General features: G+C 47.8%; 2 protein-coding genes across 6 annotated transcripts in view; one reads left to right on the top strand and one right to left on the bottom strand.

Moving 5' to 3' along the window:
• LOC140731624 (multidrug and toxin extrusion protein 1-like) overlaps positions 1–24461 on the top strand; it is a 63651-nt gene that overhangs the window by 12167 nt on the left and 27023 nt on the right. Inside the window, exons 4-6 of one of the 4 annotated variants that reach the window (XM_073053197.1) lie at positions 322–416; positions 4068–4149; positions 8128–9154. In XM_073053197.1, coding sequence (XP_072909298.1) covers positions 322–416; positions 4068–4149; positions 8128–8186 — 236 coding nt within the window. In that variant the 3' untranslated portion in view covers positions 8187–9154. Of the gene's footprint in view, positions 1–321; positions 417–4067; positions 4150–7565; positions 9155–24461 lie in introns of those variants that run through there. The other 3 variants (XM_073053198.1, XM_073053200.1, XM_073053201.1) reach the window with 3 other exon arrangements.
• The window catches only part of nle1 (notchless homolog 1 (Drosophila)), a 50922-nt gene continuing 46847 nt past the window's right edge, over positions 20387–24461 (bottom strand). For both annotated transcript variants that reach the window (XM_073053195.1, XM_073053196.1), the window contains exon 13: positions 20387–23233. In XM_073053195.1, coding sequence (XP_072909296.1) covers positions 23221–23233 — 13 coding nt within the window. In that variant the 3' untranslated portion in view covers positions 20387–23220. The remainder of the gene's footprint in view (positions 23234–24461) is intronic.

The raw sequence follows: 24461 nt of genomic DNA, 5'->3' as shown, positions 1-24461 counted from the left end.
TATCCCTGGAGTGGCTGGTGATGATACTTTAGAGTCATAGAGCAATACAGTATGGAAACAGGCCCTTTGGCCCATTCAATTCCTGCCAGTCTGTAATTCTTCCTACTCCCCATCCGCCTGTGTTTTTGCACGGGGCAGCCTGCATCACTTCCCTGGCTCTCAGAGGAGGGAGGTCTTGTATTATGGGTCCAAGTTCGTTCCCACATAATGTTGCTGTGGTGACTGGTGGCAGGGCCTATCTATAGTTGGACTGTCCGTCGCAGGGAGTCCCTAGTCCAGCAGACGGGCCTCTGTGTTCACTGCACTGTTCCGCCTTTGCAGGTCTTTGGTCTGGGTTCTTCGTCTGTGTGGTGGTGCAAGCTGCTTTCTTCTTGGTTGTGATCTACAAAATGAACTGGAGGAAGGCCTCTGAACAGGTAGCTAGCCCTCCCCGAGATTGGCTGCTGCACCCTTGGCAGCTCTGTGCGTGGCTTTCTCTGCTCTCGTTGTCTGTCCTGATGCGATGCTCCCACGACTACACCCCGACTGGGGAGGAACTGGCCACCCCATCCCACTTGTCCCTTCCCCTGTAAACTTACCTGGTTCAAAACTTCATACGCTAAATCACAGCAATGAGTTTTCTCTAGACCGCTTAAACGGTTGTTACATAGAACAGTACAGCACAGGAAACAGGCCATTTGGCCCATGGAATCTGTGCTGTATATGATGCTAAATTAAACTAAAACATACTGAGAATGCTGGAGGAAGCCAGCAAATTGGGCAGCATCTACAGAGAGCAATAAAGATTCGATGCAGGCCAAGATGATGAAGGATCTCAGCCCAGAACCTCGACTGTTTACTCCTCTCCATAGATGCTGCCTGACCTGCTGAGTTCCTCCACCATTTGTGTGTGTTCTTCTGGATTTCCTGCCTGTCTTATTCTGGATTTGCAGAATCTCGTGTTGAAAATCAAACTAATCCCTTATCTCTCCAATCACTACCTAGTCATGTGTCTGTCGAAAAGCCTCTTAATCTCCAATATTGTGTCTGCTTCCACTACCACCTCAGAGAGTGAGCTCCAGACAGTGTTTAACAAAGAAATCTTTCCCCCTCCCACCTCAAAATGTATGCCTGCTTAGTATTTAATATTGCTACCCTGGGGGAAAAAAAGATTCTTACTCTCCGCCCTATCTACTTTATAAACTTATCTCCAGTCGTCGCTCTGCTTCTGATGTGCCAGAGAAGGAAATCCAAGTTTGTCCAACCTCTCCTTACAGCTGATACCCTCCAATCCAGGCACCATCCTGGGGAACCTCTGCACCCCCTCCAAAGTGTCCACATCCTTCCTGTAATGGGGGCGACCAGAACTGTACACAACACTCTAAGTGCAGCCTAACCAGACTTCAATACAGCTGCTGACCCTTACACTCCATGCCCAGACTGATGCCATAAACCTCCCTTTACACTTGTGTGGAAATTGTCAGGGAGCTATGGACTCTCTACATGAACACTGTTAAGAGTTCTGCCATTAATTATATCCTTTCCCACTGGGCAGAGGATGCAAAAGCTTGAAAACATATACCACCAAGCCCAAGGACAGTTCTTACCCCACTGTTATAAAACTATTGAATAGTTCCCTGGTATGATAAGATGGATTCTTGACCTCACAATCTACCTCATCATGATCTTGCACTTTATTGTCTGTCTGCACTGCACTTTGTTCTGCATTGTTATTGTTTTACCCTGTTCCAGCTCAATGCACCGTCTCACAGTGGATCCATGTTAAATTATTTGTCTGCACTTCGTTTTATTCGCTGTACTCTCTGTAAATGTAACACTACACTCAGTGGCCACTTTATTAGGTACACCTGTATGCCTGTTCATCAATGCAAGTATCTAATCAGCCAATCATGTGGCAGCAACTCAATGCATGAAAGCATGCAGACATGGTCAAGAGGTTCAGTTGTTGTTCAGACCAAACATCAGAATGGGGAGGAAATGAGATCTAAGTGACTTTCACTATAATTGTTGGTGCCAGACAAGGTGGTTTGAGTATCTCAGAAACTGCTGATCTCCTGGGATTTGTATGCACAACAGTCTCTAGAGTTTACAGAGAATGGTGCAAAAAAATTCAGTGAATGGCAGTTTTGTGGGCAAAAGTGCCCTGTTAATGAGAGAGGTCAAAGAAGAATGGCCAGAGTGGTTCAAGCTGACAGGAAGGTGACAGTAACTTAAGTAATCTCTGAATGCACAACACTTTGAATTTTGAGGTGATGGACTACACCAGCAGAAGGCCACAAACATACACCCAGTGGCTACTTTATTAGATACAGGCGGTACAGAATAAAATGGCCACTGGGTGTAGCTTCAGCATTCTGTGATCGCTTTTCCCTTTCCATTATGTTTGTAATGATCAGTGCGGGAGGCACACAAGCAATAGTTTTTTTACTGTATCTTGGTACATGTGACAATAATAAAATGATTCCCAGTTAATGAGAGTGGAGACCATCAAGTTCCTCACCCTTGGCTTATTTTACTGTAATCCCCTCTGCCTGCCTGCCTTCCTGCCAACAGCCACACGTATAATCCTCCGTAACTTCCGCCACCTCCTACGGGATCCCACCACCAGACACATCTTCCCCTCCCCCCCACTCTCGGCTTTCCGCAGGGATCGCTCCCTACACGACTCCCTTGTCCATTCATCCCCCCATCTCTCCCCACCGACCTCCCTCCAGGCACTTATCCCTGCAAACGGAGTAAGTGCTACACCTGCGAGTCAGCTGGGGTGATATACTGTATCCGGTGCTCCCGATGTGGCCATTTATACATTGGGGACTGGGAGACCGTTTCGCCGAACACCAGCGCTCGGTCCTCCAGCAGTGGCAGGATCTCCGTGGCCACACACTTCAATTCCACAGACCACTCCCACTCCGACATGTCTGTCCATGGCCTCCTCTACCATCAAGATGAGGCATCACGCAGGTCGATGGAGCAATACCTTATCTCCCGCCTAGGTAGCCTCCTACCTGCCGGCATGAACATTCAACTCACAGACCTCCGTTGATACCCCTGCCCCCCCCCACCCCATCCCTATCTATAATTTTAGTCTGGTTCTCTTTCTCCCTCTTTTTCCCCCCTCACTACCTTTCTTTCTTTTATTTCCCATAATTCTCCACCTTCCCCTAGCCCATTTCCCTTCAGCCTATCACTTCCCTGCTCTCTACTTCATCCCTCCCCCCACGACCATCCCATGTTACTTCACTCCTGATGAAGGGTTTCGTCCCGAAACGTCGTCACTACCTCCTCCCATAGATGCTGTCTGGCCTGCTGAGTTCTGCCAGCATTTTGTGTTATTTATTTCCAGCATCTGCAGATTCACTCGTGTTGCCTAACAAAATCTGTCTATTTTGTACAGTGGGGAGTATCCTAACTGATTGCATCACAGCCTAGTGTGGAAACACCAATGCCCTATGAATGGAAAAGCACAAAAAGTAGATGATACGGCCCAGTCCATCACAGCAGAGGCCTTCCCACCATTGAGCACATCTACATGGAGGGCTGTCACCAGAAAGCAGCATTTACCTTCTAGAACCATCCATGCCATGATCTCTTCTTGTCATAGGAAAGAGGTCCAGGAGCCTTAGGTCCCACCGCACCAGGTTCAGGAAGTTATTATTCTGTAACCAGCAGGCTCCTGAACCGGTGTGGATAACTTCACTCACCTCAACAATGAACTGATTCCACAACCTACAGGCTCACTATCGAGGACTCTATAACTCATGTTCTTTGTATTTATTTGTTATTATTTTGTATTTGCAGTTTGTCTTCTTTTCCATAGACTGATTTTAATGTGTTTAGTTTTTCATTGATTCTATTGTATTTCTTTATTCTACGTTGAATGCCTGCATGAAAAGGAATCTCGGGATATTATATGCTGATATATGTATGTTTACTTTGAACTTTGAGCCATTTGCTTTCAACTCCATGAGCAATATAACACCTGCATTTATCAGACTGCAGATGGATCGTTCCTTTGCACAGAAAACTTGTTCTTCTCTTCTAATGAAGCTTTTCTGTTCCCCTTGAAGGCAATGATCAACGCTGGTATGAGGCTAAATGTGGACACTACTTACAGCTCCAGTAACAGCCAGGCAAACGATATTCCAACAGGTACCATGAATTTAGTCACTTACCCTTTGAAAAGTGATTGCCTGAGCCCATCAAGATTAGTTTTGTCACCTGAAATTGAAACTTTGAAACATACAGTGAAATGCGTCGACTTGCATCAACATGGTCAAAGGATTGTGCTGGGGGGCAGCCCACAAGTGTCGCCAAGCTTAGACGCCAGCGTAGGTTGCCGACAACTCACTAACCCCAACCTTTCTTCCAAACTTTCTTTGGAATGAGGGTGGAAACCCACGCAGTCACGGGGAGAACGTACAAACTGCTTACAGACAGTGACGGGAATTGAACTGAGGTCATTGGCACTTTAATAGTGTTATGCTAACCACTAGACTACCGTGCCACCCCTAGCATTTTTCTGGTAAAAGGCAATGCAAAGAAATAGCAGTATCGTTGTATCTCTTACTCAACAAATAGGAGTGGAATGCCATTCAGCCCATCAGCTCTGTACCTGTCTAATCTGCATCTTTACTTCTGTATCAGCTCTCCATAGCCTTTGAATTGATTATCTTTCTTAAATTTATCTGCCTTCACTCCAGAAAAGTGTATAGTGATAGATCTTGGAAGGTTGAACTTGAAGACTGAGTACAGGAGTAACAGCAGGATTCTTAACAATGTGAAGGAACAGAGGGACCCTGAAGTCCTCATCCACAGACCCCTCAAAGTTGCCCTGCAGTTTGATAGGGTGGTTAAGAAGGTGTATGGTGTTTTCATTAGTCAGGAAATTGAGTTCCAGAGCAACAGGGTAATGTTGCATCTCTATAAAACCCTGGTTAGACTGCACTTGGAGAATTGTGTTCTAGGAAGGATGTGGAAGCTCTAGAGAAGGCCCAGAGGAGATTTACCGGCATGCTACCTGGTTTACAGAGCACGTCTTCTGAGAAAAGGTTGAGCTAGCTCGGGAGCAGGGGAGCAGGAAAGGTCACTTAATAGAGGCATACAAGATGATGAGAGGCATAGATTGAGCATACAACCAGAGACATTTTTCCAGGGTGGAAATGGCTAATATGAAGGGGCATTATTTTAAGATGATGGGTTGTCCGAGGTAGGTTATTTTAAAAACACAAGAGTGGTGGGTGCAGCATGGAATGTGTTGGTAAATGCAGATACTTTAGGGGCATTTAAGAAACACTTCAAAAGGTAGAGGATGAAAGGAGAATGGAGGGTTATGGAGGAGGGAAGGGTCGGATTGATTTTGGACTAGGTTAAAAATTTGGCACTTCATTATGGGCAATTCTCTGGGTAGGGAATTGCCGAGACTCACTGCTCTCTGCAGGTGGAGGTTCCTACACACCCTGGGCTCACCCAGCTCACCTGGAGCTATATCATTATAACAAGGTATAAATCATGAACCACCCTTCCCAGCAGAACTAGCAGGCCACCTTCACCAGACAGGACACAATGGCAAGTTACTTTTCAGTGATTGATTTGTGTTCGGCTTTCTTCAGCATTCCTCTGGCCGACCAGTGTCAGTATCTGTTTGCATTTACTTACAGAGGTGCTCAGTATACCTATACCAGAATGCCACAAGGGTTTAAACATTCACCACATGTTTTTAATCAGGTGTTGAAGGCAGACCTGCAGGGCATACCATTGGAAAGTACATTGTTACAGTATGTGGATGACCTGCTGATTTGCTCCCACAGTAAGGAACAGTGTGAGCAGGACACTATAACTCTGTTAGAGAAGCTAGCGCACGGAGGACATAAAGTATCCAAAAAGAAATTTTGCACACAGCAAGTGGAATACTTAGGCAGGGTAATATCCAAGGGAGTGAAGGCGGTAGCACCAGATCAGATTGAGGCAATAACTAAGGCCCCAAAACCCCAGACTGTAGGGCAGATGACGTTTTTGGGAATGGCAGGGTACAGCTCAGATTGGATAGGAGAATATGCTGAGATTGTGGCACCTTTGAGTAAGATAATGAAAGCAGGACATACAAATTTGAAGAATGGCTTACAGTGGAATGGAGAGGTGGAGATAGCTTTCAATACTATTAAGCAGGAATTGCAGTCAGCACCAGCATTAGCTTTGCCTAACTACGAGAAGGTTTTTCATTTGTATGTATCCAACCGACAGGAGGGTTATGTCACAGCGGTTCTAACACAAGAGACAGGCACAGGAAAAGCAAAGCAGCCGATAGCATACTACAGTATGAGACTAGATGAGGTGGCTCAGGGGATCCACCCTGTTATCAGGGATTGGCGGCGCTGTACTATGCATATGAAAAGGCATCATCTGTAACCCTGGGCTATCCTGTGACTCTACACACACCACAAAGTAGCAGAATTGCTGGAAAGAGGGAAATTTGTGCTGACGCCAGCCAGGATAGCAGCGTATCAGATGCTATTGACATTTCCAGACATAACTATACAGAGATGCACTACCAGTAATATAGCCGATTTTGTCCCTTTGGGCTATGAAGGAGAACCCAATGATTGTGTAGGGAAGACGATGGCATTTGCCAAATTGAGAGCAGATTTACGGTCAGAACCACTAGAGGATGCAGATAAAAAGGTTCTGTTCGTAGATGGCTCTTGTTATAGGGATTATGATGGAAATCACGCAGGATTCTCAGTGGTGCAGCAGGATTAGTTGAGCTATAAGATTATTAGGATGGAGTCCTGTCCCCAACCGTGTTCCACCCAACTAGCGGAAATCAAAGTCCTGACAGCTGCGTGTGAAATGATGGAAGGTGAGAAAGTAGACATACTGATTCGGCATATGCTCACGGAGTATGCCATTTGTTCGGGGCAGTGTGGTGGAGATCCCATACAACATTGTCAGCAAATTCTAGACTTAATAAAAGCCATAATGAAACGTAAAGCATTGGCTATAGTAAAATGCCAGGCACATAAAAAGGGAAATGATGTAATAACAAAGGGAAATCAAGCTGCGGACGAGGCAGCCAGAAAAGCGTCTGAATGTACATCAGCTGTCATTGCCCCCCAGGTAAGCCTAGCTCCAGAACCTGTGGTAGAGGACCTAATTGAAATACAAGGCAAGGCAACTTTGGCAGAACAGACAATGTGGAGACGAAGGGGGGCCAAGCAGAACCCAGAAGGCTTGTGGAGCATGGAAGATGGTTTGTTGGTAGCGCCCCCCTGCCTCTACTGACGATTCTGATTTCAGAAGTGCATGGGATCGACCATTGTGCAAGGGGGGATGTGATAAAGAAAATAAAGGATGGTTTTTGGTCACCATATTTACAGGCTTCAGTGGACTTTGTCTTGTCACAGTGCGAGGTATGCACACAGAATGCAGGGTTCGGACATCAGTTATTTGACTGGTTAGAAAGTAGACTCGGAGGATGGGAAGCATGGCTGACTAAGATGGCAATAACTGTCAGTATTGTATTGTTGAGCTGTGCGCCTGTGCTATGCTGTTTTCTTCCTTGTCTCAAGTCTCTTGTAGTGCGTGCTGCAACCAAACAATTTCCGATGCTCGTGGCAATTACTGAAGCAAGCTTAGTGGAGAAACAAACACCGAAAATGTATCGTTACAGCCTACAACACCTGCAGGACAGTGTGGGAATAGATTGTAAGGGCTTCTAAGTCTTTTTCCCTGTCTCAGGTACAAAGGGACAGGTTTTTGGCTCAGCGGCCCAAGGTAACAGGGAGAGAATTCTTTGAGGTCTTGGCGCAGAAAATTATAGTTTAACCCAAGATTTGGGAATAAGTGCTTGAGTTTATTGGGGCTTTTGTGCGCGGACTCTTAGTCTTCTTTCTGTGTGAGACCCTATGGGTCTCAAAGGGGGATATATTGGAGTATAAAAGTTGCATTGTTTGCTGTGTAACCAAAACTATGTAGTCAGCTTTGAGTTTGCTATTTGCTATGCATGTATCCAATTTAGTAGGAGAATGAAATCTTAAGAATGTAGAAGATAATGGTGTTTATTTAAAAACTTTTTTTATTGAGTTTTCAAATGACAGAAAAAATATATACCCTTCCCCCTCCCCCCTATAGAAAAAAAAGAAGAGTGCCTGGATATCGGAAGATCCCCACATGCTCCACGGAGTTCATAATAACTTTAGTATATATATTTATTTATTTCCCCAAATAACCAATTATTTTATCTTCGGAGCACCTATATATTTAATCCTGTCTTTTGTAAATAAGGGCGCCAAATTTTCAAAAATGTTTCATATTTATCTCTTAAATTATAAGTAATTTTTTCAGGTGGAATACAGCTGGAAATTTCATTCTTCCAACGATCTATACTTAAATATGAATCTGATTTCCAAGTAACTGCAATAGCCTTTTTGGCTATTTGCAATTGGCCAGTTACAATTTTTATAAATTCTTTCTGATATTTATTCAATTTGGGTTTCGATTTTATCCCTTCAATATGCCTAATAAAAATATTGGATTATGTGAAAGTTGTGTTCCAATAAAACTCTTAAATTTGTCCAAAAAGGTTGGATTTTAGAACAAGACCAAGTAGAATGTAAAAAAGTACCGATTTCTTGTATTTGTTACATCGGAAACACTGATCAGATAAATTTGGATTTAATTTATTTATTTTTTGTGGTGTAATATATCATCGATGTAAAAAATTATATTGCACTAATCTTAACCGGACATTTATTGTATTTGTCATACTATCAAGACATAGTCTTGACTAATTTGTTTCTTCAATTTTAATATTCAAGTCACTTTCCCATTTGTCTTGACTTATGGATTCCTTGTATAATTGCCTGTTTTTGAATCAAGCTATTCATACAAGAAATAAATTTTTTAGTTTTTCCTTTTTGAATTAAAGTTTCTATTTCATTAGATTTTGGCAATAACATTGTTTGACCTAATTTTTCTCTTAAATAAGCCCTTAATTGGAAGTAACAAAAAAAGTTGTTTGATACTTTATATTTATTCTTTAATTGATCAAATGACATTAATATACCTCCTTCAAAACAATCTATATATCTAATCCCTTTTTGAAACCAATTATATAAAAGTTGATTATCCATTGTAAAAGGAATAAGTCTATTTTGAATTAAAGATCTCTTTGTTAATAAAGATTTCTTTGTCTCATCAACATTTATTTTATTCCACAAGTCAATCAAATGTCAGATGGAGAAGGTGTCGTGATGGAAAATAACTGGTTCTATGAGTCTCAACAGTAGAGGCCTGGACACATAATAAGGACAAATAATAAGGAATTTATTTACAAGGGGAAGTCGGGTCAACACAAGCAACTACCATACACAGGAAGCAGTGTGGGGACAGGGTACGGTTACACAAACAAAGAACAAGGGAAAAGCACAACAACAGCTATCCCCCTTGACCTTGGATAACTGCGGCTCCCTTAACAGGACAAATGATAGACCTTCCCAAGCATAAATCAATGCACTTACCTCCAATGTGGTGGTCTGTAAGAGAGGGCTAGCCAAGCGCAAGTCTCACCTTTTAAAGCATGGGGCTGGGTGAGATAATCCAATTAAGGTGACCAATAATTTAGGTGTGCATTAATTAGTTGGGAGGGACCAAATGTTGATTGGCATGTGGTGTGTCCTCCGACCAGCCAGGCCTATCAGCTGGCATGCGCAACATAGTATAGAAATGGCTATGAGTACAGGAATGAGTGGGATGGACCAGTGAATGACAGTTGCCCACCACCCCCCCGAGGGACCCAAACGGCCACCAATTGCCCCATGAGGTGTTGTGCTGGAGCAGCTGGTCCCTTGATTTTTGAATTTTAGCCACTGAGTCCCGAATGTGAGCGGCCAAGTGGGTGATGTTGCTGGACTCATCAGGGATAAAGGTACAGCATTCCTTACCAACCACCGCACACGTTCCACCATCAGCAGCGAGTAGGTAGTCCAGTGGCATTCGGTTCTGCAGGGCGACCATCCTGACAGCTGTCAGTTCTGCCGCCGTTCGGGTGAGGGCATCCTCCGTGTGTTGCAGTGCCACTGCTGTCTCGTTGGCCAGAGTCTCGAGCACGTTGGTCATCTGGAGCACCTCCCGGGACAGCCATAACTGGGAAAGGCTATCATCCAGAACCTCTCTGCCTCTGTAATGGCCCTCTTGTCCCGGTGGCCGCTGTACGCCGGATGCTCCCCAAGGTCATTCAGGGGGTGGATGAAGGGCACCACATATGCTGGAAAGCAGCAGCCGTACCAGCTGGTGGGGAGCCACGGTGGTCGCAGATCCAATGGGTCCCGTTCAGGGTCCAGGGAGCTCCCAGCTTAGCGGCATCGGCGGCAGTGGTCACTGGGGCACCCAGGTACCAGTTTCGCTGGCAGTTGCTGTGACCAACGGAAAGGTTAGAAGTGTGCGCATTGCGGAGTCTGCACCAGCATTCGTTACGTCTACTCAGTGGCTGTGGAATAACTCTGAGGGTGGGGACTCGGGTGGAGGTCAAATTGTAGGGAGGGAAATACCAGTTCCTGAAGCACCCACCCCATCGGGGGTCAAGGGAAGAGATGTTGTGGAGTGGGGAGGAGAGTGGTGGGGGACTGCCAGCAGGCCCCCGCCCAAACAGATATACCAAAACCAGCAGGAGCAAACAGTCTGTGTAAACAGTTCATCTCAATGTCATCCAGCGGGGTCGGCGTGAGTGGCAGCGCATCATCAGCGTGTGCTGGGGCCCGCAAGCAGATCCAGCAGTCCGATCTGTTGGTGTTGCCGGCAAACTCGTAAGCGACCCTGAGGAAGGTGTTGGCAGCTGTCACGGAGCCGAGCATCGCAGCGACCAGGAGGGATGACTGGAGTCGCACCATTGTCCTGTAGAGGGGTGGGGGTAGGTGTAGGAGGAAACTCATTCCCATCTGGTTAAATGCTGGGTATGTATACAGGACAAATCAGATTTGCCCGGAATGGACCCCTGGAACACGCGAGACAATTTCTCCCTTTCTGGGGAGGCTCTGCGGCTGTCGGATCCATACTCTGCCCGAGTCCTCGGTCTCGGGGGGTTCGGTGGTTTCCCAGTCGGGAGATGGGGACTGTGCCAGGTGGCGGGCCAGTGGGGATCCCCCTTGGCTAGTGGGCCGTGTGTTTAACTGGTCGACGGCCTGCTGAAGGACACTTAGCCACCCCTGCAGCGTGCGAGAGGGTGTCAGAGTGCGGATTTGTCCTTGAGCAGGCTGTTCATTCTTTCAATTAAGCCCGATGCCTGGGGTTGGTGGGGTATATGGAACAGCCACGAGATCCCCTCCTCAGCCGCCCAGGTCTGGGCTTTGGTCCCAGCAAAGTGTGAGCCCTGATCGGATTGTACCTCCCATGGGACCCCAGAGAGAGAGGAGAGGTGCTGTAATCCTCTGATGGTGCCGTTCCGGTCGGCCCTCTCACAGGGCACCGCCACCAGGACACCCGAGTATGTGACCACCATCGTGAGGACATACTGCTTCTTATTCTGTCGCGGGAGCGGTCCGATATAGTCAATTTGCCATACCTGACCCGCTCCCGTGCCGCGACGAATGTGGCCCGGTGGCACTATCGGCCAGTCCCGTGGCTTGACTTGCTGGCAGATGGGGCAGTTATCTACAGAGGTTTTACACTGATCGAGTGTCAAGGCGACATCCAATTGTTCAGCCCAGCACCGCGTGCCATCGGGGTCGGTGTGCCCACGCAGCTAGTGCACTGGGGTCTGTGTGCCCACGCAGCTAGTGCACTGGGGTCGGTGTGCCCACGCAGCTAGTGCACTGGGGTCGGTGTGCCCACGCAGCTAGTGCACTGGGGTCTGTGTGCCCACGCAGCTAGTGCACTGGGGTCTGTGTGTCCACGCAGATCGTGCACTGGGGTCGGTGTGCCCACGCAGCTAGTGCACTGGGGTCTGTGTGTCCACGCAGCTAGTGCACTGGGGTCGGTGTGCCCACGCAGCTAGTGCACTGGGGTCTGTGTGCCCACGCAGATCGTGCACTGGGGTCGGTGTGCCCACGCAGCTAGTGCACTGGGGTCGGTGTGCCCACGCAGCTAGTGCACTGGGGTCTGTGTGCCCACGCAGCTAGTGCACTGGGGTCGGTGTGCCCACGCAGCTAGTGCACTGGGGTCTGTGTGCCCACGCAGCTAGTGCACTGGGGTCGGTGTGCCCACGCAGCTAGTGCACTGGGGTCGGTGTGCCCACGCAGCTCGTGCACTGGGGTCTGTGTGCCCACGCAGCTAGTGCACTGGGGTCAGTGTGCCCACGCAGCTAGTGCACTGGGGTCGGTGTGCCCACGCAGCTAGTGCACTGGGGTCGGTGTGCCCACGCAGCTAGTGCACTGGGGTCTGTGTGCCCACGCAGCTAGTGCACTGGGGTCTGTGTCAGGGGAGGAAGTGGTGGCAGATGATATTTGGGCAGCCTAGTCCACAGCAGCATTAAACGTTGCCTCTTCATTATCGTTCCCGGTATGGGCATCCACATGGTGGACAGAAATTTTTCTGTGGGTAGCCTGGTCCCAAATGAAACGCCAGTGGTGCTGTCCCCAGAGGGGACGTCCGTGTATTTCCCATCCCATGTCTTGCCACCGGGCCATCCACACTGCAATGCCGTTAGCTACTGCCCAAGAGTCAGTATAGATGTGGACTGGTCCGGTAGTGTTTTGGAGCTACTGCCACCAGCTCGGCAAGTTGACTGGAACCCCCCTCTCCCTTGGTGGTTAAAATTCTACCCGTGGCGGGATGAAGTGCTGCCGCTTTACAAAATTGTTTAGCCCCTTTCCAGCGGCTGGAGCCGTCTGTGAACCAGGCACGCAGTTTGCTGTCGGGGTCGAGGGAATGGAAGGGTGGACGCCAACATGCTGGGGAGGGTTGTACCTCGGGGATGTCCGGGGTGGGGTCCTGGGACTGGGGGAAAGCCACGACTTGTTCATGGAGGCAGCTGACCCCTTCAGGACCGGGCTCAGCCCGGTCCGCAATGTACCACTTCCACTTGACAATGGAGGACCTCTGGGCACGGCCCTCCTTGTGGGTAGAATCGGGGGACTTGACCCATCGCATTATGGGGAGGTGGGGGCGAAGGACGACAGGGTCGGTGCCTGTTTGGTGTTCTGTGGTGAGGAGCGCCAGGTAGCAGGCTAGTAGCTGGCGCTCGAAGGGGCTGTAGCGCACTGCCGCTTCAGGTAGGGACTTAGTCCAGAAACCGAGGGGGACTCTACGCCCTGGGGTCTTCTGCCAGAGGCTCCACTCGGCGACCGTCTCGCTCGCTGAGACCTGTAACTCAAAAGGCAGACCCGCCTGGCGGGAAGAAAGTGGCATGGCTTGTTCCACCGTATCAAAGGCAGCCTGTTCCGCTGGCCCCCAGAGAAATGTGGATTTTGTCCTGGAGATCCTATAGAGCAGCCGGAGAAGCATGGTCAAGTGGGGTATCTGCTGCCGCCAATAGCCCAGGAGCCCCACAAATCTCTGTGTGTCAGTTTTATTCGAGGGGACAGCAAAATTTAAAATTTTATTTTTGGCGGCATCTGGCATGCTTCTGTGCCCGGAGTTCCATTGTACTCCAAGGAAAGACAGGAGGTCGGCAAATAGGTGACAGTCAAGAGAGGCAGGGGGAACAGACAGAGAGAGAAGAGCACCCCTGTGGCCTTTCCCATCAAAAATAAGTATGCCGTTTTGGATACTGTTGGTGGGGATGACCTACCAGGAACAAGCTGCAGTGGTCCTGTCTCTGGCACTGAGGTTGGACCCTTGACTAGGAAGGGGAGGAGGGAAGAGAAGAGAGCGGTATTGATAGGGGATTCTATAGTCAGGGGGGCGGATAGGAGATTTTGTGGGGAAGATCGGGAGTCTCGGATGGTATGTTGCCTCCCTGGTGCCGGGGTCCGAGACATCTCAGATCGGGTGCAGGTTATTCTCGAGAGGGAGGGCAAGAATCCAGATGTTGTGGTCCATGTAGGGACCAATAACGTGGGTAGGATGAGTGAGGGGGTCCTGCGTAGGGAGTTCAGGGAGTTAGGTGCGAAGCTGAAGAGCAGGACCTCCAGGGTAACAATCTCAGGATTGCTACCTGTGCCAGGTGTGAGTGAGGCAAGGAACAGGAGGATTATAAAGATTAATACGTGGCTGAGAGGATGGTGCAGGAGGGAGGGCTTCAGGTTTGTAGATAATTGGGCTTTGTTCCAGGGAAGGTGGGATCTGTTCCGAAGGGACGGTTTACACCTGAACTGGAGCGGTACTAACATTCTTGCAGGGAAGTTTGCTAGAACTTCTTGGGGGGGTTTAAACTAAATTTGCAGGTGGCGGGGATCCAGAATGTGAGAGAGGATAGCGAGAGGAAGAATAAAGGACAGGTGGGGACTACACGGTTCCGGAATATTAAGTGTGTAGTAGAGGAAGGTGGGGCAGAACAAGTGATAAGGAGGACTCATGTGCAGAGGGATGGTCTGACGGAACATGGAGTTAAATGTGTTGAAAGAATAAGTAAATTTAGGAAGGACAACAAAATTCTAGGGGCGTATAGCCCGATGGGAGTTCGGGGAGCTGGGTTAAGCACGATAGGCAGCGATTTAAACAGAGAGAGGAGAAATGGGCTAAAAATTATATATCTGAATGCATGAAGTGTCAGAAATAAGGCAGATGAGCTTGAAGCCCAGGTGCGAATGGGTAACTATGATGTTGTTGGGATAACGGAGACATGGCTGCAGGGAGATCAAACCTGGGAAATGAATGTACAAGGGTATACGTGCTATCGTAGGGACAGAAATGTGGGCAGAGGGGGTGGGGTGGCCCTGTTGGTGAGGAATGAGATTCAGTCCTTTGCAAGGGGGGACACAGGGTCAGGAGAAGTAGAGTCTGTGTGGATAGAACTGAGGAACAGTAAGGGCAAAGGGACCCAAATGGGTGTTGTCTACAGGCCACCAAACAGTAGCATGGATATTGGGTACAAGTTGAATAGGGAGTTAACATTGGCATGTAGCAAAGGTAATGTCGCAGTAGTTATGGGGGATTTCAACATGCAGGTGAACTGGGAGAATCAGGTTGGTGCTGGACCCCAGGATAGGGAGTTTGTAGAGTGCCTACGGGATGCATTCTTGGAACAGCTTGTACGAGAGCCGACCAGGGACAAGACTATTCTGGATTTAGTGTTATGTCATGAACAGGATTTGATAGGCGATCTTGCAGTAAAGGAGCCATTAGGAGGTAGTGATCACAATATGATAAGCTTTTATCTGCAATTTGAGAAGGATAAGGGCAGCTCGGAGGTGTCATTGTTGCAGATGAACAGGGGAAACTATGGAGCCATGAGGGAGGAGCTGGCCAAAGTTGACTGGACGGATAGCCTAGCAGAAAAGACAGTGGAACAGCAATTCCCAGTATTCTTGGGAATAATGCACAAGGTGCAAAATCAGTTCATCCCCCAGAGAAGGAAGGATTCAAAGGGGGGAAAGGGGCCACAGTGGTTGACAAAGGAAGTCAGAGATTGCATAGCATTAAAAAAAAGGAAATATAACAGAGCTAAGGTGAGTGGGAGGACAGATGATTGGGAAGTGTTTAAGGAACAACAGAACTTAACTAAAAAGACAATACGGGGAGAAAAAATGAGGTACGGACTCAAGCTAGCCAGGAATATAAAGGAAGATAGCAAAAGCTTTTTTTAGGTATGTGAAGAGAAAGAAGATAGTTAAGAACAACGTTGGGCCCTTGAAGAATGAATTGGGTGAAATTGTTATGGGAAACAGAGAAATGGCAGAAGAATTTAATGAGTACTTTAGATCTGTTTTCACTAAGACACAAGCAATCTCCCAGATGTATGGATGGGCTAAGGACATAGGGTAACAGAGGAAATGAAACAGATTGAATCAGAATCAGAATCAGACTTTAATCGCCAAGTACCTATGCACATACAAGGAATTTACTTCCGGCAGATGTTGTCTCTCTGCTCATAACAATAATAATGATAAATATAAATGAAAATATAGATTCTACATACATTCGGAAGGAAACAGTGATGAGAAGGCTGATGGGACTGAAGGCTGACAAATCCCCAGGTCCAGATGGTCTGCACCCTAGGGTACTAAAGGAGGTGGCCCTGGAAATTGCGGATGCATTCGTAATCATTTTCCAATGTTCCTTAGATTCAGGATCAGTCCCTGAGGATTGGAGAATGGCTAATGTTATCCCACTTTTTAAGAAAGGAGGGAGGGAGAAAACAGAGAACTATCGACCTGTCAGCCTGACATCGGTGGTGGGAAAGATGCTAGAGTCCATTATTAAGGATGAAATAGTGGCATATCTAGATAGCAGTGATAGGATTGGGCCGAGCCAGCATGGATTTACCAAGGGTAAATCATGCTTGATTAATCTGTTGGAGTTTTTCGAGGATGTAACCAGGAAGTTAGGCGGGGGAGATCCAGTGGATATAGTGTACCTCGATTTTCAGAAGGTATTTGATAAGGTCCCACATAGAAGATTGGTGGGTAAAATCAAAGCTCAGGGCATCGGGGGGAAGGCATTGACATGGATAGAAAACTGGTTGGCAGATAGAAAGCAAAGGGTAGCGGTGAATGGGTGTTTCTCGGAATGGCAGGTGGTGACTATTGGGGTGCCACAGGGCTTGGTATTGGGACCACAGCTGTTTACCATTTACGTTAACGATTTGGATGAAGGCATAGAAAATATCAGCAAATTTGCTGATGATACTAAGCTGGGTGGCAGTGTGACATGTGATGAGGATGTTAGGAGAATTCAGGGTGACTTGGATAGGCTGGGTGAGTGGGCAGATACTTGGCAGATGGCGTTTAATGTGAATAAGTGTAAGGTTATCCACTTTGGGAGTAAGAACAGGAAGCAGATTATTATCTGAACGGTATAGAGTTGGGTAAGGGAGAAATACAAAGAGATCTCGGAGTCCTTGTTCATCAGTCACTGAAGGTGAATGAGCAAGTGCAGCAGGCAGTGAAGAAGGCTAATGGAATGTTGGCCTTTATTACAAAGGGAATTGAGTACAAGAGCAAGGAAATCCTCTTGCATTTGTACAGAGCCCTGGTGAGACCACACCTGGAGTATTGTGTACAGTTTTGGTCTCCAGGGTTAAGGAAGGACATCCTGGCTGTAGAGGAAGTGCAGCGTAGATTCACGAGGTTAATTCCTGGGATGTCTGGACTGTCTTACGCAGAGAGGTTAGAGAGACTGGGCTTGTACACGCTGGAATTGAGGAGATTGAGAGGGGATCTGATTGGAACATATAAGATTATTAAGGGATTGGACAAGATAGAGGCAGGAAATATGTTCCAGATGCTGGGAGAGTCCAGTACCAGAGGGCATGGTTTGAGAATAAGGGGTAGGTCATTTAGGACAGAGTTAAGGAAAAACTTCTTCTCCCAGAGAGTTGTGGGGGTCTGGAATGCACTGCCTCTGAAGGTAGTGGAGGCCAATTCTCTGGATGCTTTCAAGAAGGAGCTAGATAGGTATCTTATGGATAGGGGAATCAAGGGATATGGGGACAAGGCAGGAACCGGGTATTGATAGTAATTGATCAGCCATGATCTCAAAATGGCGGTGCAGGCTCGAAGGGCCGAATGGTCTACTTCTGCACCTATTGTCTATTGAAAATGACACCCTGGCTGGGGCCCTGTATTTTTTCCATATTAATGGCCCAGCCCCGTCCCCTGAGGGATTCGATTAGCATGTGAAGGGCCTTGGAGAAAGATATCGTCTATATAATGGGCAATCGAAATCTCCGGTGGGAATTGGATGTTGTGTAAATCGCGGGAGACAAGACCATGGCAGATTGTGGGGCTATGAATATAGCCTTGGGGTAAGCGACAAAATGTGTATTGTCTGCTATCCCAAGTAAAGGCAAACTGGTCTTGGCTATCTGAGTGCAGGGGAATCGAGAAAAATGCATTCGCTAAATCGACAACAGCGTACCAGGGTTTCTGGGGACGGCCTGCGATGTCTTCAGTAAGGGTGACAATGTCAGGTACAGCGGCGGCGAGGGTGGGTGCAGCCTTGTTCAATTGCCTATAATCAACGGTCATCCGCCAGGAGCCGTTCCTCTTACGGACGGGCCAAATGGGGCTATTGAAAGGCGAGGCAGCGGTTCTAATAATTCCCTCCCGTAACAGGGCTTGAATGGAGTCTGCGATTTCTTGGCGCACCCCCCCCCCCCCGGCACTCTGTACTAACTGTTACAGATGATCTTGGAGGGAGGGGGATAACAATTGGCTCCCACTTAGCCGCCCCGACGACAATAGTGGCTCGCGCGATGCCGAAGGTGAACTTACCCGTTTGTTTCAAGTGATTGTCCCTTTAAAACGTTGATCCCGAGGATACATTCTGGGGAGGAGGCAATAAGGACTTGTAAACGTCTGGGGGAATGGTTGCCTATGGCGAGGCGAAGGGTGACCTCCCTAGCTGGTAACAGGGAGCCCCCCAATCCCTCTATCTGCATGTCCGTACCCCTCCATAAGGCAGGATTGCCTGGGATAATCGTGTGCTGGGCGCCTGTGTCGACAAGCGCCATCCACCTCTGTGTGTTTCCCTTTCCCCAATGTACTGTGATCGGTATATGTGGCCTCAGGTCCCCCGGGCGGGAAAGGGCGAGAGAGCAAATGCGCCGGGGGCCCTAGCCTTCATCCTATGGGGGGGGGGGGGGGGGAGGGGAGAAGAGGGCTGCCACGCCGGGGGTGAGGCACTTTGCTGGTGGAGGTGGGACATTTCCTGCCTGACGAGCTGTCTAGGTTCTGCTTCGAGGGCCTTCGAGACAGTTTCGGGCAGGGGAGGCGCGGAGGGTGGCTCCGTGTGGGTGGTCTTTTTGTAAGTAGTCTTCCCCCTGCAATGCTCCTTCCACAGGGCATATAGGTTGGGGGTGGGGATGCCATCTATCTGGTTACGATCCACCCCTGCACGCAGCAGGTCCGTGTACAGCTGTCTGCGTGTGTATCTGAGAGAGATAGTGTCTAGGGTCCTTGTCTCGGTCTTCCGGACCTGCGTAGGTGCCCCCCTCTGCATATATTCTAATCCCTCCAGGAGGGTGATGGCATCCCGTATGGTCCTACCGCTGGCTGGTGCCATGAGGGGCAGGATTACCGACTTCAGATCGGGGCGTGCGGTAGTGACCAAGTATCCCGCTAGGGCACCGGTCACTCGTGTGTTTTCAAGGAAGTTACGGTCGCAGGCACCTTGATAGATGCCGTTGACCAGTGCCCATTCCCTGATAACCCGGGTGCCCTCACTGACCGTACCCCATTGCGGCCGCCCGTGTAGATCCCACTCCACAAGTGTGGGATAGCGAGCTCGTACCGCGGTCACTACCCGATCCCACAGGGTTGTGCCGTCGCGAATTTCTGCTTGTGGCGCCCGCAGCGCATTGTTTATGTTCTGCGGGTCAGAGAGGCTTCCCAGGGCACTTGCCTCCTGATGGGAGAGGCTGAGGTTGGGCCCCCCCTCGTCCCACAGCCGGAGCAGCCAGGCCGCGAGGTGCTCGCCTGGTTGTTGGCTGTAGCGATCCGCCAACTGGGTCAGCTCCTTGGGGGACAAGTCCCGGGTCTCCGAGTGACTAGGGGAAGGTCCGAGCGTCTCCCCCTCGTTCCCTTCCTCCCTGCGGTGAACCTGGGACCGCGTGGTGACGGGTCGGGCATGTTGGAGCTCGGGTGAGAAGGGGGAAGGGTGGTTGTGGGACCTTGGTTCCTCGGGCACCCCATCGTCGTCACTATCCAGCCAGATGTCCCCATCCCCCAGCCATGTGTCCAGCTTGTCGCCACACTGGACTAAGGCTCGAATCTTTAATGGGTCCGGCTGCCAGCCAGACCGACGGGCTGCCCTGGCCTGCTGAAGTTTTATGAGGCCACAGGCAAGTTCAGTTCCCCTAACTTCAAGGTCATTGGCTCGGGCCTGGGCAGCCTGTGCTGCTTCCTTCAGCGTGCAACATCGCTGACTGAGGTCTTCAATTTCCCTGTCCTTCTGACCACACAAGTGCTGCAGGTGATCAGTAATTCTAACCTGGGCAAACAACCAGAAGGCACGCCTTTGACTCCCCTTGGCTTTGGGGAACCCTGATTCCTTCAGGAGGGAGACCACATGATGGCCCAGCTTCTCTCCACAGGGGCTCTAACTGCTCAGACCAGTCCACTGGTTTTCCGTAGTCTGCCAGCATGCTGGCCAGACTCTCAAATCCCTCCCTTTCATCAGCCCACCCGGGGATCTTATCCTGGGTGCCTGCACTGGCTTTCTTCCCCTTATTCCAGAACATTATCCCCTGTGCTTGTGTCCAGCCAAAACCTATGAGACCCTGCTCGCAGCGCCAAATGTGATGGCAAATAACTGGTTCTTTGAGTCTCAACAGTAGAGGCCTGGACACACACAGTTTTAATAATAAGGAATTTATTTACAAGGGGAAGTCAGGTCAACACAAGCAACTACAATACACAGGAAGCGGTGTGGGGACAGGGTACGGTTACACAAACAAAGAGCAAGGGAAAAGCACTACAACAGCTATCCCCCTTGACCTTGGATAGCTGCGGCTCCCTTACCAGGACAAATGATAGACCTTCCCAAGCATAAATCAATGCACTTACCTCCTCTGTGGTGGTCTGTAAGAGAGAGCTAGCCAAGGGCAAGTCTGCATCTATAGGGAGAAGTGATGTCAACTTTTGGGCCAAGACCCCTGACGAAGGGTCTTGGCCCGAAAGTCGACCGCTTCTCCCTATAGATGCTGCCTAGCCTGCTGAGTTCTACCAGCATTTTGTGTGTGTTCTTGTTTGAATTTCCAGCATCTGCAGATTTCCTCGTGTTTGCAAGGGCAAGTCTCACCTTTTAAAGCATGGGGCTGGGTGAGATAATCCAATTAAGGTGACCAATAATTTAGGTGTGCATTGATTAGTTGGGAGGGACCAAATGTTGATTGGCATGTGGTGTGTCCTCCGACCAGCCAGGTGGCAGTGCATCTGTCACGTGGCCGGTATCTCTGGATACAGAAGGATATCAGGCTAATTTGTCCTTATGGAAGAAATTGACAACAATTGGTAGTGAGTGGTTATAACCTTGACCACTTGGAGAAGGAATGAAGTATGAGAGAGAAGGAATAAACCAGAATGGGTAAGATTCATCATGGGTGCCAGAGAGTCCTGCACAAATCCCAATATAGACCAAGACTCTATAAGTGCAGTAACTATATTTCAATGCACTGATCATGAATAATGAATTTATTGCAGGACTATAGTGAAAAGGTTTTTCTGCCGTGATATTAATAGATGCGTGTAGGATTCCAACATGCCTCTCTGTGGATTATATACTATGTAAGTCATTCTAACTGTTCAAGGAACCCGTCCAATTCCTGCCCTGGACTCCAGGACAATCATTTCGACTTCAAAAAATAATCCACAATGAAGTATTTCTAGTACAGTGAGTAAAAGCTTTCCCACTGTGGGTGAGAACAAAATTAATGTCAGAAAAATTAGGAATTTCTTCCCAAATCTCTTCACCTTTCTCCTGTAAGATGTTCCTCAGAACCTGCCTCCTTGATCGATATTCTGGTCACTTGAACTACAAGCTCCTTCTTTGTCTCTGTTATATTTTGTTTGACACCTCTCCTGTCAAACACTTGGGGATATGGTTCCATCAAGACCATGCCAAAGGTGAGATCACTGTGTCATTTAATTAAAGTCAAAATTGAGATATATCTCCTAACTATAACTTCTCAACCTTCTGCTTCCTTTAACTCCATAATCCATAGTCATCCTATAAAATGCTTTATCAATAGCATTTTAAAATAACAATTTTTAAATTCAGAGATTTAACTTATTTTGAGATACGGCGTGGAACAAGTCCAGCAAGCCATAACACCCAGCAACCCACCTATTTAGCACCATCCTAATCACAGAACAATTTACAATCACCAATTAACCGTCACGACTTTGGACAATGGAAAGCAGCCAGAGCACCCAGACGAAACTCACATTGTCACGGGGAGAACTTTATGGAATTCTGATGCTTCAAAGTGTAGTAGCATTGTGCCAACTATGCTACTGTGTTTATTGAAATGTTGTGCTATTCCTCTGAACAGACTGTAGAGCACTGACGTTCTCAAGAATAAGGGGAAATAACCTTTATTTTCGCCCTTGCTCTTCTTTTGGAAAATGTCCTTCCTGCAGAATTGTTTCAGCCCAGCTGAGAATCTCTTGATCAGCCTCCACTCGCATTGCTCTAACACTGGCAGCACGTTAACTCTGAATCAATGAGCGATACAGGTCCTTCAGCCCCCTGCATCCACACCAGCACCAAACATCCATCTACAATGATACCATTTTGTCTCCCGCATCATCTACTAACTCCTGACCCCACCGATTCCCCTGCCACCCATTTACACTTAAGTCAACTTATAAGAGCTGGTATCAACCAACACAACTTTGGGATGCCGAAAGAAACCCAAGCACCGGAGGAAATCCATATTATCTCCACACAGCCAGCACTCAAAGCCAGGTCACTGAAGCCAAGGCTGCTTCAACTGCACGTCCTCAATGAGACCAATCAAAAACAACAACAACTCCTCGCCTAGATATTATTTGGTGACCACCAGCAATATTGAGGTAACAACAACTACCTCTTCCAGCCTTCAATGGAGAAATTTAATTGCTCTCTATCTGTTGGAAAATCTGAATTTGAACTTAAACTGAACTTAAACGCAGACATATAATCTTCTTCCTGACTGTTTTGTCCAAACAAATTTGTGGTTGATTGACACAATGGAGTAGCAGAGAGGTTGGAGAGATAGATGCAAGCAGAGAAATTTGTCCTAGGTCAGCACAGCTAAATCTGTGTGCCGAGGTCAGCCTCAGGTTACAAAGGCAGAGACCATTCGCTAATCGGCAGAGTGCGTTTCTACTCTCTCAGTAATGAAGCTCCCAAGCAGTAACATTGCAAAAAGGTCCATGTTTCCAAGTGTTTGGCCACTGACTCGAGGCTTTCTTGGAAGTGGGCGATGGGACAGATGATAGATGAAATTAGGGAATGATATCTCCTCTATCCCCACAAATATGCTGGCATAACTCCTGGAATCGCACATGGTTAAAAATGGACTTTGGTTTATTTTGTCACTGTGAGTTCAGGAACCCATTTCCTTCACTGAAAGTCAGTCTGGTGAAGTTGACATCCAGGCAGAAGTCCATGATTGCTTCAAAACGGTGGATCTGTTCTACACCATCACCATCTCCAGCTGTAAAATAGGATACACAGTGCAACTTGAGTCCAGGTATTCTTCTGGGCATTACATTATGCACTGACAAGCAAATTAAATATTCCCTTAAACCTGGATCCCTCTTTATATTGAACCATGAAGTGTCATTTATATCTTAAAGCCAGATATACCCATTGCAACTTGTGTCCATATTTTTTTTGAATCCACTGAAAGAATAACCCAACATTTTGGCTGTTAATGGTTAGGAATATGTTACACTAATTTGTGCTGCAATTCAACACATTGCAATATTTTCCCAGTTTGGCTACCCCTAAACACTTCTCCTCTGTTGATATCACCATTTACCCATGGACTGCAATAGTTTCAATTCTATTTTTAACACAGAGGTATATCCACCCTAGTTTCCAACAAGGCCATTTTGCCTGGGCTCCAAACATTGTCAGTTTAGCACTAATTTATGGAAGGGTTTCTTTAATCTATTTAGGTTTAACTTTCACTCAACTCCGCTTTTTTAAAAAATCTACCCTCGCTTACTGCCATCATGAGGCCAAACTCAGGCTGGAGGATCAACACCTAATGTTCAATCTGTGTAGCCTCCAACATTGGCATGAACATCGATTTCTCCTACTTCCAGTAATTTCTGCCCCCCTCTTCTCTCTTTTTCCATTCCCCATTCTGGTAACCCTCTCTCCACTTCCCTGCTCATCTGAACATTACCTCCCTCTGGTGCCCCTCTTCAGCTTCGGAATCAGAATCAGGTTTACTATCACTGACATATGGTGTGAATTACATTGTCCTATATAACCATATAACAATTACAGCACGGAAACAGGCCATCTCGGCCCTTCTAATCCGTGCCGAACGCTTACTCTCACCTAGTCCCACCGACCTGCACTCAGCCCATAACCCTCCATTCCTTTCCTGTCCATATACCTATCCATTTTTTTTTAAATGACAATATCAAACCTGCCTCTACCACTTCTACTGGAAGCTCGTTCCACACAGCTACCACTGTCTGAGTAAAGAAATTCCCTCTTGTGCTACCCTTAAACTTTTGCCCCCTAACTCTCAACTCATGTCCTCTTGTTTGTATCTCCCCTACTCTCAATGGAAAAAGCCTATCCACATCAGCTCTATCTATTCCCCTCATAATTTTAAATACCTCTATCAAGTCCCCCCTCAACCTTCTACGCTCCAAAGAATAAAGACCTAACTTGTTCAACCTTTCTCTGTCCTGTGGCAGCAG

The sequence above is a fragment of the Hemitrygon akajei genome, chromosome 8, assembly GCF_048418815.1.
Source record: "Hemitrygon akajei chromosome 8, sHemAka1.3, whole genome shotgun sequence".
Classification (NCBI taxonomy): domain Eukaryota; kingdom Metazoa; phylum Chordata; class Chondrichthyes; order Myliobatiformes; family Dasyatidae; genus Hemitrygon; species Hemitrygon akajei.
This window is presented reverse-complemented; position numbering and strand designations above follow the sequence as displayed.